Consider the following 16,332-nt stretch of genomic DNA (forward strand, 5'->3'; position numbering starts at 1 on the left):
GACATAAAATAAAGCAAAACTCTTTAGGTTACTGGATGGATGGTCCTTAGAGTCTGTGAAGCCTCTCAGGATGATGTCAGAAGGGGAGGGAGAGATCAAGCCTGTGCAGCAGGTATCCAAGTTCTCCAGGAGTGCAGGCTGCTGGCGAATCCCTGGGAAACAGGGGAAACTGGAGGGATGGAAACAGAGAGACTGAAGGGATGGTTTTGGGACTACATAGATAGGTGTATATTCTATGCTATACTTCAGAATTCTAATTCTCATATTTTTCTAGGGAAAACTGAGGCTGCCATCAAAAACTTCAGTCCCTACTACAGTCGTCAGTACTCTGTGGCTTTCTGCAATCACGTGCGCAGTGAAGTAGAACAGCAAAGAGACCTAACATCGCAGATTTTGAAGGCCAAGGTAAGCCATGGATATTTGGTTTACGTGATTTTCCCCTTGAAGAAAGCTGTATAGCGCACAGTATTTCTGAAATAAACAATAATTTGAATGGCAGTTTTAAAAACTCTGCTCTGAAATCATTTCATGCTCAAAAAGCTATATTTGCCTGGAAGTGAGAATGTATGAATTATTGTTGCTGGTATAAATCGTATAAAAAGGAAATTAGCATGAATCCAATATTGTTATATATTTTTCCCTCATGGATGCTTTGCTATCAGAAAATTTGACTTAATCTAGTGAAGTTTAGTTTTTAAAAGTTATTTCAGTGCCTTGCACTACAGGCATTTTCATTTTGGTCATAGATCAAATATGGTTTTCTCTTTGAACCCCCTAGTTTATTCTTACTCCTTTACTCCCTTATAATAAGTAACCATCACCTCAACAAATGTTTATTAGCACCTACTGTGTGCCAGGCTGTAGTCCAAGAACTGGGGAATTGAGACAAGTTCTCTGCCTTCCTGGAGTTTATATTCACATGCAGGAAACAGACAATAAACAAATCAAAATCAGGTGACATAAGATAATAATAAATGCTAAAAAGAAAAATAAAGCAAGAGTCTTATTTTATTTTATTTTTTAGACACAGTCTTGCTCTGTGGCCCAGGCTGGAGTACAGAGGCACAATCTCGGCTCACTGTAACCTCTGCCTCCCAGGTTCAAGTGATTCTCCTGCCTCAGCCTCCTGAGTAGCTGGGATTACAGGTGCCCACCACCACACCCAGCTAATTTTTGTATTTTTAGTAGAGATGGGGTATTCACCATGTTGGTTAGACTGGTCCTGAACTCCTGGTCTCAAGTGATCCACCCACCTCGGCCTCCCAAAGTGCTGGGATTACAGGCGTGAGCCACTGCACCTGGGCTAGAAGGTGGTTAGGGAAGCCCTCTGTGGAGATGACATTTAAGCAGAAACTGGAGTGCAATGAGAGTAGGCTGAGTGAATATTCGTGGGAAGAGTATTCCAGGCCTATGGAACAGCAAGTGTGAAGACCCTGCCACATAGAGGGAAGGTCGGTCTGCTGGGAGCACTATGAGCGAGGGAGGAGGTACAAACAATGACAGCAGAGAGATAAGTCGGGACCACATCATGTCAACCTGTAGGTCACGAAAGGGTTTTGATGTTGTTTTGTGATGGGAAGTCCCACTGGAGGGTGTTGAATACAGACTGGCATATATATATATATGTGTGTGTGTGTATATATATATATATATATATATATATATATATATATATAATTATTATTATTATTATTATTTTATTTTTTTTGAGACAGAGTCTCGCTCTGTCACCCAGGCTGGAGTGCAATGGCACGATCTCAGCTCACTGCAACCTCCGCCTGTCAGGTTCAAGTGATTCCCCTGCCTCAGCCTCCTGAGTAGCTGGGATTACAAGTATGCGCCACCACACCCAGCTAATTTTTGTATTTTTAGTAGAGATGGAGTTTTACCATGTTGGTCAGGCTGGTCTCAAACTCCTGACCTTGTGATCTGCCTGCCTTGGCCTCCCCAAGTGCTGGCATTACAGGTGTGAGCTACCACACCCAGCCCAGAGTGACATATAATTTTAAATGATCTGCCTGGCCTCTGTAAAAAACAGACTACAGGGCAAGAGGGAAGAATGGAAACTGGTGAGCAGGATAACTGTATCATCTGAGGGAAGAATGATGCCAAATTGGGCTAGGGTGTTGATGGCCATGGTTGCGAAGAGAAGTGTTTATGATAGAGCTGACAGAACATACTGTTGGATTGGGTGTGAGATAATAGAAGAATAGAGAAATCTGTGATCATTTCTTGGTTTTTAACCAGAGCAAATAAGTGGCTGGAGTTGTCTTTTACTTAGAAGAAAGAGTCGGGTTGAATGGGATCACAAGTTCCCTTTTGACTATGTTAAGTTTGAGATGCTAGTTTGACATACACCTGTGGAAATATTGAATAGGCCATTGAATGTTTTCATTTGGAGCTCAGCAGGGTGATTGAGGCTGGAGAACAGAAATCTGGAAGTTGTTAGCTTATAACTGGTATTAAGGCCATGGGCCATAAAAGAGGGAAAGAATATAGACAGAGAAAAGAAATAGTACATTGTCCCCTTCAGGAAAAGGAGAAGGATCCAGCAAAATGGACTAAGAAGAAACAGTCTATGGAGTAGGAGAAAAATCAGAAAAGTATAATGTCCCAAGTATGATGTCCCAGAAGGCAAATAAAAAAGGGGTTTCAAAATTAAGAACTCAACTCCTTTCGTAATAGCCACCCCCACCCAACACACACACACACACACACACAGGAGTACATTTAATGGAGGAGATGAAAGATCTCTATAAGGACTGCAAAACACTGATGAAAGAAATTGTAGACAACACAAACTAATGGAAACACATCCCGTGCTCAAGATTGTAAGAATCACAATCATTAAAATGACCATATTCCCCAAGCAATATACAGCTATACAGCTCCAATTCAATTCCTATCAAATTACCGATGTCATTTTATTATTAAAAAGTCAAAAAATAACAGATGATGTAGATGTGGAGAAAAGGAAATGCTCATACACTGTTGGTGAGAATTAAATTAGTTCAACCTTTAGGGAAAACAGTGTGGAGATATCGCAAATAACTAAAAAAGAACTATCTTTCGACCCAGCAATCCTACTACTGGGTATCTACCCAAAGGAATAGAAATCATTATATAAAAAAGACCCCTGCATGCATATGTTTATCACAGCACTGTTTTTAATAGCAATGCCTTGGAACAAACCTAAGTGTGCACCATTGGTTGATTAGATAAAGAAAATGTGGTATATATACACCACAGGATGCTGCAGTCATGAAAAAAATGAAATCTTTTAACAACATGGATGGATCTGGAGGCCATTATCCTATGTGAACTCACTCAGAATCAGAAAATCAAATGCCACCTGTTTTCACTTATAAGCAGGAGCTAAATAATGGGTACACATGGACATAAAGATGGAGAGAATAGACTCTGGAGACTCCAAAAGCGGAGAAGGTGGGAGGGCAGTGAGGGTTGAAAAATTACCTCTTGGATACAATGCTCAAGATTTGGGTGATGCGTACACCAGGAGCCCAGTCCCCACCCTTACACATAGTACACCTGTACCCCTTGAATATAAAATTTAAAAAAACTAAAAATAAAAAAGAAGGGGTTTCAAGAGAGAATAAGTGATAAGTGAGTCACATAATGTTGAGAAGTTAACCAATAGATTTAGCAGCATGAGTATATAGGGACAACTGATTGCTTTCCTTCATAAAACAGTGATCTCAAAATTTAGGAGCTTGTTAAAATGCACACTCAAGCCCACAGCCTCAGAGATTCTGATATAGTAAGTCTATGGTGAAGCTCCATTTTTAACAAGCTTATCGGTTGATGAAATGGCCCAGGTTTTAAGAAAAGCTGCATGTAAGAACTACAAAATTCAGCTTATACCATGGTTTTAGTCTCATTTAAAGAGAAGAGATTCTCTCTTACCTTTTAATGAAGCAAGATAGGAGACTGCTTTATTATCTGTCAGGATAGAATAGTAAGCACTGGCATTTGGAAGGGAATTTGTTTCATCCCTTAGATGATTCTTAAAAGAGATTGGCTTATCTATTTTTTTCTGTATGGTTCATTTAAAATTTTACTTGAAAGTAGAGGGGTAAGTTTCTGAAGGCACTGTGATTTTTAATAAAGAGAAAATAGATTAAATTCAGTGACATGTAAAAGACAAGAGGCCCATTTGTATATTTTGAAATAATATGAGAATTGCACAATGAAGCAGGATGGGAATTATCCTTGCACAATTAACCCAATGGAAGATGTAACTAGGAATCTAATGGGAATGGCTGTATGACACATATATCGCCATGGTTAATGAGAAATCCTGAAACTATTAAGTAGGAGATGTAGAACTGAGGTGTTCTGGCTTGATACCTGCCTGTTCTTTAAGCAAATAGCAAACATGATCTTGAGTAGCATGGAACAGAGCCCATGGCTTTGGGTTTAGGAAAACTAGCGAGCATTGGAGGCTTCATCATTGCAGGTATAATGAATAGGGGAACGGTCTGTTAATTCTTCTGCTCTGTGGGGATTAACCCTGAGACATGTTCAGGGTGTCCAGGTAGATATTCACACTTATACTTTCCTGCCTCACTCCCTTTCTCCCATAGAGTTTATCAAGCATTTATTGAGTGCCACATGTATACAAGGTATAATAACCTTATTACGGTAATTCCTTCTACTGTATGCTTCTGTTCCCATAGCATAATCAAGGGAAATAAAAATTGTAAAAATACTAATAAGACAAATATTTGCATTGGGTCAAGAGGAGTCAGAAAGGGAGATTGTTGGGGGAGAGGAGGAAGCAACAGTTTCCCGGAAGATAGTTTTCTAAAATATTCCTTGAACTATCACAGATAACTTAGTGGTAGCAAGGTATGTTATCTTTTGTTGTGATCGTTAATTGTATTCATCTTCTTTAAGCCACCATTGACGCCTGGAACTATTTTGTATGAAGCAGAGCTGTCACAATTTTCTGAAGATGTAAGGAAGTGGAAGGAGAGATATATTGTAGTTAAAAATGATTACGCTGTGGAGAGCTATGAGAATAAAGAGGTAAGACACTTTTTTGTTACCACTGGTTCTTGCACTATTCTTAAAAATTTGGCTGGGTTGATTGGTGTGCCCTCTCCTTAGAGACTGATTCATTCAATAAGCACTCATGCATGTAGGTACCCATTTCAGCTAACAGATATTGATTGAATGCCTACTGCATACCAAGGGTTACACAAGGTTCTGGTTGTACAGCAGTTGATAGGATGCTTGCTGACTAGTGGCAAGATAGACTGAAGAAGCAATTGCAAGTGTTTATAAAGATAGAAGGACCAGTATTTGGCATACAAGCCTTTCCTATGATAATTCAGCCTCGAGAGCTCTGCTCTGCATCCCTGTCTTCCCTCTGTGAAGCCCTGTGCATGACAGGTGGCTGGGAAGTGATTTCGAAGGTTGTTATAAAATTTGAATCTTCCTGGGTTTGCCTGGGTTCCTAGGAATTCAGAACACCTCACATACTTTAGTCCCATGGAGGTTTTTTTTTTCATTTAACTTTTTTTCTGGTTATCTCATTATTTTCCTTGTCTGTAAAATGTGGAGAAAATGAGATAATGTGAGTAAAGCATCCAGCACCTGGGAGGATTTCAGTTGTTATTGGTTCCCATTTCTTTCCTTATGTAGGGAGGTAATGTGGCATATCAGGCAGTGTGAATTTGACAAACCAAAGGTTAGGTCAAGTTGTGCCATTAACTAGAAGTGAACTCACTGACATGTAACTTCTTTTCTTCAGGTCTCAATTAAGCCAGACAGTTAGGTCAGATGATCCCAATTATCCTTCCAGATCTCATACTGTACACATTTTTTAGTCGACATAGACCCTCAAGCTCCTTTTGAAATAAACAGTTACTATTTATCAGTGAAGAATAGTAGCAGATTTAAAACTATGCTCTCTGGCCTCTAAGCTCAGTAGTAGTCCAGAGTGCTGGGCATAGTGGCTCATGCCTGTAATCCCAGCACTTAGGGAGGCCAAGGCAGGCAGGTCACTTGAGGTCAGGAGGTTGAGACTAGCCTGGCCAACATGGTGAAACCCCATCTCTACTAAAAATACAAAAGTTAGCTGGGCATGCTGGTGTGCTCCTGTAGTCCAGATACTTGGGAGGGTGAGGCAGGAGAATCACTTGAACCTGGGAGGTGGAGGTTGCAGTGAGCCGAGATCACGTCACTAAACTCCAGCCTGGGTGACAGAGTGAGACTCCATCTCAAAAAGAAAAAGAAAAAAAAAAAAAAAAAGAATTGTCAAGACAACCTTCACAGAGCACTTTGAGGACTACCTGATGATAAACCATTAGGAAGAGCCTTCAGACTGATAGACCAATCTGTTTCCTTCCCATTTCTGATGGAAAATAGAAATAAAATATACTACAAACTTATTTCACGGGCTACCAGGCAAGGCTCAAGTGCTCTCTTGAGTAGACTTACTCTTTTAAATATTTATTAAGCTAATATTTTCTTTGCTTATCAATATTAGGATTTTTTCAACACTTAATTTGTACTTAGCAACAAAGTATCAATACCCTACAAATAATGATGATAATAACAAGTCACCTTATGTTTTGTATGGCCCGTTAGAGTGTCCTTTCAGAGGAGCTTGAGGAGGGACAGTGTAGTATAATATGGTTCGTGCTATGGGCTTTGACTCGTACCTTTACCGCTTACTAGATATGCCCCCTTGCCTAAGTTGTAAATCTTGAGCCTCTGTTTTCTCATCTGTAAAATGAGGAGTGTGATTTCTTTGCCATGGTGTTGAGAGGATTAAGTGAAGGAGTGTACTGAAGCGATTAGCGTATGGCTGGGCCTGTGGTAAAGCTGGAGCTCAATGTGGAGCAGCTGTTGGTACGATTACTGCTAACTCACTGGGAGGACACAGCCCTACATCTTGTTCTTGGATTTATTAAAGCTTTTCACTGCATTCAGCACTAACTGAAGTTTCATTTTCATTTTGAATCAAATCCTTGCTCTCTCAGCTTGCAGTTTATACATTGCTCTGTTTTTTCTTTGTTCATCGTTTTTCACTGAACCCATTCAGATTGTTAAGATATGGTGACTGAATTTGGTGATAACCAAGTATTTTTTAAAACTCGGAATTTTCTTTAAAATTCATGCAATTTGTCATAATTTCTCAAACTTTTAATAATATCCTGTTTTTTAATTTATAGAAATATCTTGTAAAATTGTATGTAAGAGTTATTCAGTAAGTACCTGTAAGTTGTCTATTATTTTATTTAGAGTCCAATTTTGGCTGGCAATTAAACAGGAACAGTGAAACATTCTCACTTGATACCTGGTTTCTATTTTGTATGCATTGGGGCTGGACAGACATGAGTATGAATCCTGGATGTGTCACCTACTCACTGCTGGGCCACGGACAAGTTATTCGGTCTCTTTGAGCTTCATGTTTCCCATTTGAAAAATGGAGATAACATCTAATGCGTAGTACTGTTTTGAGGATTAAATGGTGTAATGCTTACAAAAGTCAATTTTGGGGACTGTTGTAACTAATAATGCAATTCACATTTCCATCCAGTCTAAATCAAATTGCTTCTAAATCTCCTTAATATCATACAAGTTTAGATTCTTCTCTCTTATATTCTGGTTCCCTGACATGCTTAAGCAGTTGATTAGTGGTTGTTACAAGCACGAAGACAAGCCTTTTAGATATCTGAGAGTTTGTTTTGTTTGGATGCCTTCACTAGCTTATTGCTGCAGAATGTGTTATCGTTACTCTGACTATGTTGCTCAGATCAACATTATTTAGTTATCTCCAAGAGTATATTCTAGATTTTGGGTCTCAAAATTTCTTGGTTTCAGTTCTCAACTTGCCTTTAGGTTACTAGTTTCAAAATTTTGTCTTGGCTTAAGCCCTCACATCAGATGCACATACTTAAATTTTGTCTTATCTCTATGTCCTTGTGGGCGTATCTGCTTACTAAACTGCTTTAGCAACTCCCGGTGCCTCTTTTCTGTGTCTCAAATAGCAGAGCTTCTTGTCTGCTGGGCAGAATTTGTTCTGATGTCACAATGCTGTACTTCCATCCCAACCATTTTACTGCAAAACAGTTTCACATCTGAGGGAAAAGTAGTAGCATATTTTATCATGCCAGCATGTTAATGTTTTGATGAAAATCCATGGTAACCATCATTGCAGCTACATGTTGCACAGTCTCATTAGTCATCATATGTGGCCCACATCAGCCACCAAGCACTCTGTGCACTGTTCATGTGATCGTTGCCTTTGTGGTTATTATCGGAATGATTCAGGTGTTAGCATCTGAAATGGTAAATGTGATATGGATTTTCTGGAAGTTACTGAGCTTATGTTTTCCACATTCAAGAACATATCTACAGTGAATCTCCCTGAGATTAGGGACCCTGATTTACCATGTTGTGACCATCACACAAAAGTATTAAAATATTTTTTGAATAAATAACTGTAACTCAATAACATAGTATGGGGATTGCTATCTCTGGGGGTATCTGAGTCTGTCTATTTTTTATATTCCTGATATTTTTCAAAACTCGAACGGGGAAAAAAATATCATTCCTGTATGCCTTTTCTTCCCCAGGCCTATCAGAGAGGAGCTGCTCCTAAAAGCCGAATCCTTCCAGCCGGTGGCAAGGTGTTAACCTCAGAAGATGAATATAATCTGTTATCTGACAGGCATTTCCCAGACCCTCTTGGTGAGTTGCTGATCATTTTTTTCCAAGGCAAAATGACTAAGCTTCTTTGTTTAGCTGGAGTCGTGTTTCTCAGTGAAGGAGAGGGATTTCCCTCCAGGGACATTTGGCAGCATCTGGAGACGTTTTTGTTTGTCACAATTGGAAGGGGGCTGCTGTGGCATTTAGTGAACGGAGGCCGGGGATGCTGCACAACATCTTAGCATGCGCAGATCAGACCCTAACAATGAAGAAGTATCTGGTGTAAAGTATCAGTACTACCAACGTTGAGAAACCCTGGGCTAGACACCCATGCTCCATAGAAAAATGGAAGGTGTGATTTCTCTAGTTTAGGAAAACATTTTATCACTTCTGTTATTTATAATCCCATTCAATAATACATAGTCTCTGTGTTTCTAGCACGTGGAAAATGTGCTGTCAGCCAGGTATCTTGAAGCTTTTAGACTATATTGCAGGCTTTGATAGTACCCCACAAGGCAGCAGAAATAAACAGGTAGGGCCCAGTCCATGAAATGCATAGTCCCATCTTTTAGTAAGCAACCCTGGACCTATCAGGGAATATGATTTTTCTACTTTTGGGATGATATGCAGCAAAATACCCTAAATAGACAAACCTTTTAATAAGTGTTACAGTAACTCATAGCTACTGTGTTAAAAAAAATTGCATGAATTTGCATATGTATGAATAAAGCTGGGATGCTGCCATGGAAGGAGAATTGGGAAATTGGATTTTTATCTAGTTCTGGCCGCGCCACTTACCACATGCTTTAGCTTAGCTGGCTGCTCAACAGCTCTGGTTTCTGTTTCTCTAACTCGAAAACAGGGCTTTGAACTTAAGAACATAGAAGGGTCTTTCTAGCTCTACCCTGCTTTGATTCTCATTCATTCTACTTTTTTCATGTGGAGAAATGATGGATAATATATAAACCAAACAGGGCAATTCATAGAGATTCATGAAGTGTGTATAATGTAATAAAACTCCATCTGACTTTGTGTAAATCACACTACACAGTAATTACTTGGTTCTTGAAGAGAGCCCTGGTTCTTATTAATGGGCATAATAATTTCATTAGAATTTATGGAGAAAAACATAATCATTTTATTAATCGTTATTTTGGTGCTGACTGCTTAGCATAATGTTTTTAATAACACAATTACAGGATTGGTACATGAACCATAAACCAAGATTAACAAATTATTGCTAAGTAATTCATGCTAAAACAACACTTTATGTGTACTATGCATATTATTATATTTTCTTTTAACATCTACTTATACGTCCTTGGCGGTGGAGCTGCAGCTAGAAATGGGAATGCCAACATGTTGACTCATCCAAATCTCTCGAAAACTTTCCAATGAAATCAGTCAGAAGAGACAATATATTTATTGATTTATTGCTGAAATCATATTGTAAGGAATGAAAACGACTAAAAAACACAAGTCCTGCGTGATTAATGCCAGTTGGCCAAGGCTTCAGATGGGGAATTTCAATGACTTTTTAAATTGTGTGGTGTGGCCTTCTGACTCTTAAAATAGAATATTCTACAGTAGATCGTTTGTGATATTCTTGTAACTCAACTTGGAAAAAATTCACTGATGGCATCTGGAAAACTGTCGCAAAAGGTTAAATGAGAGATAACTAGAGGCCAGTAGGGATGAATTTTATGGGCTTGTCGAGGCTTTTAATGCAAAGAGTCAGTGTTGCTTTTGGTTGGTTGTACAAAATTGTGACATTCTTGGAGAGGACAAGGAGGATCATTTGATAAAACTAAGTGAGTCAGGAAGACTATGATAATTCTGTGGAAAGTATAAAGGCATAATAAAGATGGGAGGAATTAACCTTTCTTGAGAAAAAGCATTAAAGGCTTATGAATAAGTGCATTCCTTTTTTTTTTTTTTTTTTTTTGAGACAGAGTCTCACACTGTTGCCCAGGCTGGAGTGCAGTGGTGCGATCATGGCTCACTGTAACCTCAACCTCCTGGGCTCAAGTAATCCTCCCACCTCAGCCTCTTCAGTAGCTGGGACCACAGTTACATGCCACTATGCCTGGAATGGAAAAAAAAAAAAAAAACAACTGCAGAGATGAGGGTCTCACTCTGTTTCCCAAGCTGGTCTTCAACTCCTGATCTCAAGTGACCCTCCTGCCTTGGCCTCTCAAAGTGCTGGGATTATAGGCATGGACCACCATGCCTGGCCAATAAGTGTATTCTTTACAGAGTGTTCAGCTGAGTTGATACAGAAAAAAATACCCCTGTGTTTTGCCAAAGTAATTCACTTATGTGACATTTTATTGGGTAGAATCTGGTTCACTGCATACAATAAAAAACTCATAGTTTTATTATCTCACTAAAGATATTAGGATATTAGTCTAGGGCTGGTGTGGACTGAATTTGTCAGAGGCTCAGGCTCTTGCTTTCTCTCCCTTTATTTCTAGGTTGTGGCCCTTACTGGCAGAGTCCAGGGTGGCTGCTGAGCCCCTACCATAGCACTCTCTCTTCAGATAGTAGGGAGGAGGAAAGGAAAGGAGGAGAATACAGTCGCTTTCTTTGGCGATTCCTCCAGGAAGTTTCATATGCCCCTCCAGTTGACACCTTATTGGACAGAACTTAGTAGCTGTGGGTTCACCAAGCTGCAAGGGAGGCTGGAAATGTAGTCTCATTTTATGCAGTCACTAGCCCAACTGAAAATCAGGGGCTTTAGTCTCCTCAGAAAGGGAAATAGATATTGTGTTATAACTACAGGTGTCTCTCTATTATTCATTCATTCATCCATTCATTCATTTGTTCATTTTCATGTTGATTCATTCCCAGCACTGTGCTAGGTCCTGGTGGGTCAGGGCTTGTGCTCACAGTGCCTTCTGCTCTGTTACCTTCAGATTCCAGATATATGGGAACAGGGCTACCATATAGCCCCAGAAATTTATTCTTTATTTAAACCAATCCTGATTTATTAATTTGCCAGTAACTGAGTCAGTCCCGTAGCCTCCCTTATGCTTATGATTCATTTCCTGGTATTCCCAGTGCTTTCAATGGCCTCTCAGAGAGCCCCTCTTTCTTACCTTTCCCTGAGAATGAGATCAGTTCCCGTGCAGTTTGCCTCCCCAGGGAGCAGAACCACAGCTACACACTGTGAGCACCTAGAGACGCAGACTGCATCTTCCATAGCTTTGTATCCTTAGCCCACAGCACAGTCCTGGAACACAGCAGATATTCAACTTCAGTTTGTTGAGTTTAAAATGTGCTATGTTGGCCTAGGAAATTTTTTTTAAAGACCTACACAATGTGACTTTTACCCGTTCCCTCAAAATCAATTCCAAGGAACTTATTTTAAACCTACTACTTTTCAGAACCCCTGCATAAACCTTCCTCCTTTCCATACATTGCATTCCTATTATGTGATATTGCACTTGGTTAAATGAGTCCCAGTCTCTAGAAAGACAGTGTTTCACCTTGTTGGCCAGGCTGGTCTTGAACTCCTGACCTCAGTGATCTGTCCGCTTCAGCCTCCTGAGTAGCTGGGATTATAGGCATGCGCCACCACATCCGGTGGTGGTGTGCGCTTGTAATCCCTGCTACCTGGGTGGGAGGCTGAGGCAGGAGAATCATTCGAATCTGGGAGGTGGTGGTTGCAGTGAGCCAAGATTGTGTCACTGCACTCCACCTGGGTGACAGAGAGAGACTTTGTCTCAAAAAAAGAAAAAAAAAGAAAAGAAAAGAAAGATTGTGTGCCTTTTGGCCTCACTGTCCCTGTGGTGTTAGGTAGGAGGTCAGGCAGCTGCGGCCATGGGACAGGGGATGCTAGTGGAGGGATGCTAAAAGAGCCGGCGCTCCCAGTTTTCCTGCCCTGTGAAAATCTCTCACCAACTTTCCATCCCATAGGCTGCCCCAGATAGTTACCCTCATGCCTTGAAACACATGTTTGAAATAAAAGATACATGTTCTAAAAGGTATTTGTGCTTTCAATATTTCTTTAGGCTCCAGTGAGAAGGAGAACGCTCAGCCCTTTGTGGTCCTGCCCAAGGAATTCCCGGTGTACCTGTGGCAGCCCTTTCTCAGACACGGCTACTTCTGCTTCCATGAGGCTGCCGACCAGAAGAGGTTTAGTGCCCTCCTAAACGACTGTGTCAGGCATCTGAATCACGGTATGGCATGGCTCCCCTCTCATCCCTGGGGCGGGGCGGGGGGCTGCTCTTGCTGAGTTGTCCTGGTCTGTCATCTGTTGCAGTGATGATTCTTCTTCTTCTTTCTTCTTTCTCCTTGTCCTTCTCCTTCTTCTTTCTTTTTTCTTCTTCTTCTCTTTTTTTTTTTTTTTTTTTTTTTTTTTTTTTTTTTGAGATGGAGTCTTGCTCTGTTGCGAGGCTGGAGTGCAGTGGCATGACCTCAGCTCACTGCAACCTCTGCTTCCCTGGTTCAAGCAATTCTCCTGCCTCAGCCTCCTGAGTAACTGGGACTATGGGCGTGCACTACCACACCCAGCTAATTTTTATATTTTAGTAGAGATGGGGTTTCACCATGTTGACCAGGGTGGTCTTGATCTCTTGACCTTGTGATCCGCCCACCTTGACCTCCCAAAGTGCTGGGATTACATGCGTGAGCCACTGCGCCCGATTCTTAGAAAGAGCCACAGATGGTGCTGCCCCAGGGAAGAAGAGGGAAACAGGTAAAGTGAGAGTTCTGTGTGCAAGGGGCCTGGCCTGCTTGCTGGTTTTCAGGTGGGTCCGGGAGGCCCTGGTGAAGCAGAACGTGGGGCAGTTATCTGGCTGCTAGTTGTGGAGGGACATTCTGACCGCCCTGAGTGTATTCATGTAGACTATTTTGCATATAATTCACTCTCCTTCTTGATTTAAAAAATCTAAATGCCACGAAGAACATGCTAATTTTCCCTGGCAAATTCTAGTCTTTATGACATTTCCTTTTTATTTTCACCTTTATTTCTGAATAACAGTTACTCAGTTAAGATCAGCAGCACAGTTCGTGGTAATCTAATATTTGTTTCTGAATCAGTGGTTCTCAAAACTTTAGGGTTCTAAGGAATCACCAGGAGAATTTAATTAAGCCACATATTCTTAAGACTTCACCCCCAGACATTCTGACTCACTGGGTCCACCGCGGGGCCTGGGCTTGGCGTTTCCAGCACACGGCTGAGCGGCGCCGATGCTGCTGGTTCGAGGACCGCCCTTGGGGTGGTGTTGCTTCACACCATGTTGCCTCCAGGCATGGACTTAACTAATATGACGTCTACAGTAAAAGAGACTTCTCATTCCAGTACGTGATGGTTTTGACTACGGATGTGCATGCTGGTTTTTCTGGACTCCACAAAGTCTTCAGTTACAGATAACTGCATTCTCTGTTGTTGGTCCTTGGAAAGGCAGCCAGTCTAAGAGCACTGAGGGCTTATGCTCTACTAGCCTCTATGTGGGCGTTAGGAAGAGGATAATGAAGCATGCAGAGTTCCTGTCCCTAGGAGTTTAAATTCAAACACTGAGGATGGATAAACACCCACCAATTATCATTTGAAAGTTATCACAGTTAATGTGTTAAAGAGCAACTAGAGGTTACTAACGAGTGAAGAAGGGAGTGTGGAACTTTCAGCTCTCCAGGGAAGGCCTCTCTGAGCAGGTGACATTTGAGCTGAGTTACCTCACCCATGTGCCTTTATTTCCTAATATGGTTAATTTCACTGTATACTTACTTTAAAATTCAGAGGTTTCTCTGCGAGTGTCAGTCTCACAGAGCGAGAGTCACTAGTGATGCATCTCAACTGACTTTTGGTTTTAGCTGTGTATCGATGGGCATTCATGGAAGGGGGTAAGATCAGTCTGTTTTGCCATAGCAACTCGGAGTAACATTCATCAGCATACTGGCTCATAACTAGTTAGGGATGTTATAAAAGTGATGCTCTCATTAAAATCTTGCCTTGTGGTTTTGATGTGCTAGAGACAAAGAACTGCCCAGCCCTGACTGCTCCATTTAGCTCATTTTCCAATACACTTGCCCGTCTGTGTTTAGGGCCTTGGTCTAGTAAGAACATGTAGTTGGCACTCAGCACGGAACCTGCCAAGTTTCACGGAGCACAGAATGCTCCCTGCCCAGCCAAATGGGACTTACTGCATTCCCCCTTTCATGTACATAATAGGAATTTCTCGGAGGAGTTTTTGGATGTTATGTAGCCTGCATTTAGACTCCATTTATGGAAGATTTCAGCCCATTCAAAACCTCACTCTGCTCTCCAGTATGTTATCAAAGGCACCAAGATAATGAGGTCTCGTCATATTTCCCTGGTTCTGTGTCACATTCCTCTGCCCGGAAACTGTTTTAGCCTCACTGAGATTTTATGCAGACTTAATCTGACATAACTTCCAGTAGCTCCAGTCAGAACCAGAGACTCTGATAACATCGTAGGGAACAGTCCTGGACTATCACGGGCCAAGGAGTGGGCCTTTCTTTTCTCGCCCCTTTTGCTGTTTTTGACAGCACGGTGTACCACTCATCTTTATTGTCTGTCACATTTTCTGTTCTAGCCTCTGTCTGTTACTCATTGTATGATTTTGAGTAAACCAGAAACAGGTTTTCACAAGCTGCCAGTTAACCACTTTTCCCCGTAATTACCTGAATAGTTAAGAAATAGATTTAAAATTAGGGCTGGGATAAGGGCCAGAAACCCTGAGGTGGCTGCCGGGAGCCTGCTATCCTCTACCCACATGCAGGTGAGGAATGGCTATCAGCCTGCTGTGGACATTGCTTCATTGGCTCTCAGGCCACCGTGCTTCTCTGTTGACAACTGGGTCCTAGGCATTCCAGTGTCATGTGAACCAGAGCAGCTCCATCTTAAACAGGAGCTGGGCAAAATGAGGCTGAAACCTACTGGGCTGCATTCCCAAATGGTTAAGGCATTCTAAGTCACAGGATAAGATAGGAGGTCAGCGGCTGGGCTCGGTGGGCCAAGGCGGGTAGATCACGAGATCAAGAGATCGAGACCATCCTGGTCAACATGGTGAAACCCTGTCTCTACTAAAAATACAAAAAATTAGCTGGGCATGGTGGCACATGCCTGTAGTCCCAGCTACTAGGGAGGCTGAGGCAGGAGAACTGCTTGAACCCAGGAGGCGGAGGTTGCGGTGAGCCGAGATCGTGCCATTGCTCTCCAGCCTGGGTAACAAGCGAAACTCCGTCTCAAAAAAAAAAAAAAAAAAAAAAGATAGGAGGTCAGCACAAAATACAGGTCATAAAGACCTTGCTAATAAAACAGGTTGCAGTAAAGGAGTCAGCCCAAACACACCAAAATGAAGATGGTAATGAGTCCTCACTGCTACACTCCCACCAGCGCCATGACAGTTTACAAATGCCATAGCAATGTCAGGAAGTTACTCTCATGGTCTAAAAAGGGGAGGAATAAATAATCCACCCCTTGTGTAGCATATCATCAAGAAATAACCATAAAAATTGGCAACCAGCAGACCTGAGGGCTACTCTGTCTGTGGATAACATAGGCATTCTTTTATTCCTTAACTTTTTTAATAAACTTGCTTTCACTTTGCACTGTGAACTCACCATGAATTTTTTCTTGCACAAGATCCAAGAACCCTCTCTTGGGGTCTGGATTGGGACCCT

The 16,332-nt window shown here is 41.4% G+C and overlaps 1 protein-coding gene across 2 annotated transcripts in view; it reads left to right on the forward strand.

Annotated features, from left to right (window-relative positions):
• Positions 1-16,332, forward strand: part of NIBAN1 (niban apoptosis regulator 1) — a 210,409-nt gene that overhangs the window by 113,559 nt on the left and 80,518 nt on the right. For both annotated transcript variants that reach the window (XM_074389632.1, XM_003925288.4), the window contains 4 exons: positions 275-405; positions 4,918-5,049; positions 8,610-8,724; positions 12,696-12,863. Coding sequence is in view for 1 of the 2 variants with exons in the window: in XM_003925288.4 (XP_003925337.1) it covers positions 275-405; positions 4,918-5,049; positions 8,610-8,724; positions 12,696-12,863 (546 nt within the window). In the remaining variant the exon portion in view is untranslated. The remainder of the gene's footprint in view (positions 1-274; positions 406-4,917; positions 5,050-8,609; positions 8,725-12,695; positions 12,864-16,332) is intronic.

Source organism: Saimiri boliviensis, chromosome 19 (genome assembly GCF_048565385.1).
Source record: "Saimiri boliviensis isolate mSaiBol1 chromosome 19, mSaiBol1.pri, whole genome shotgun sequence".
Lineage (NCBI taxonomy): Eukaryota > Metazoa > Chordata > Mammalia > Primates > Cebidae > Saimiri > Saimiri boliviensis.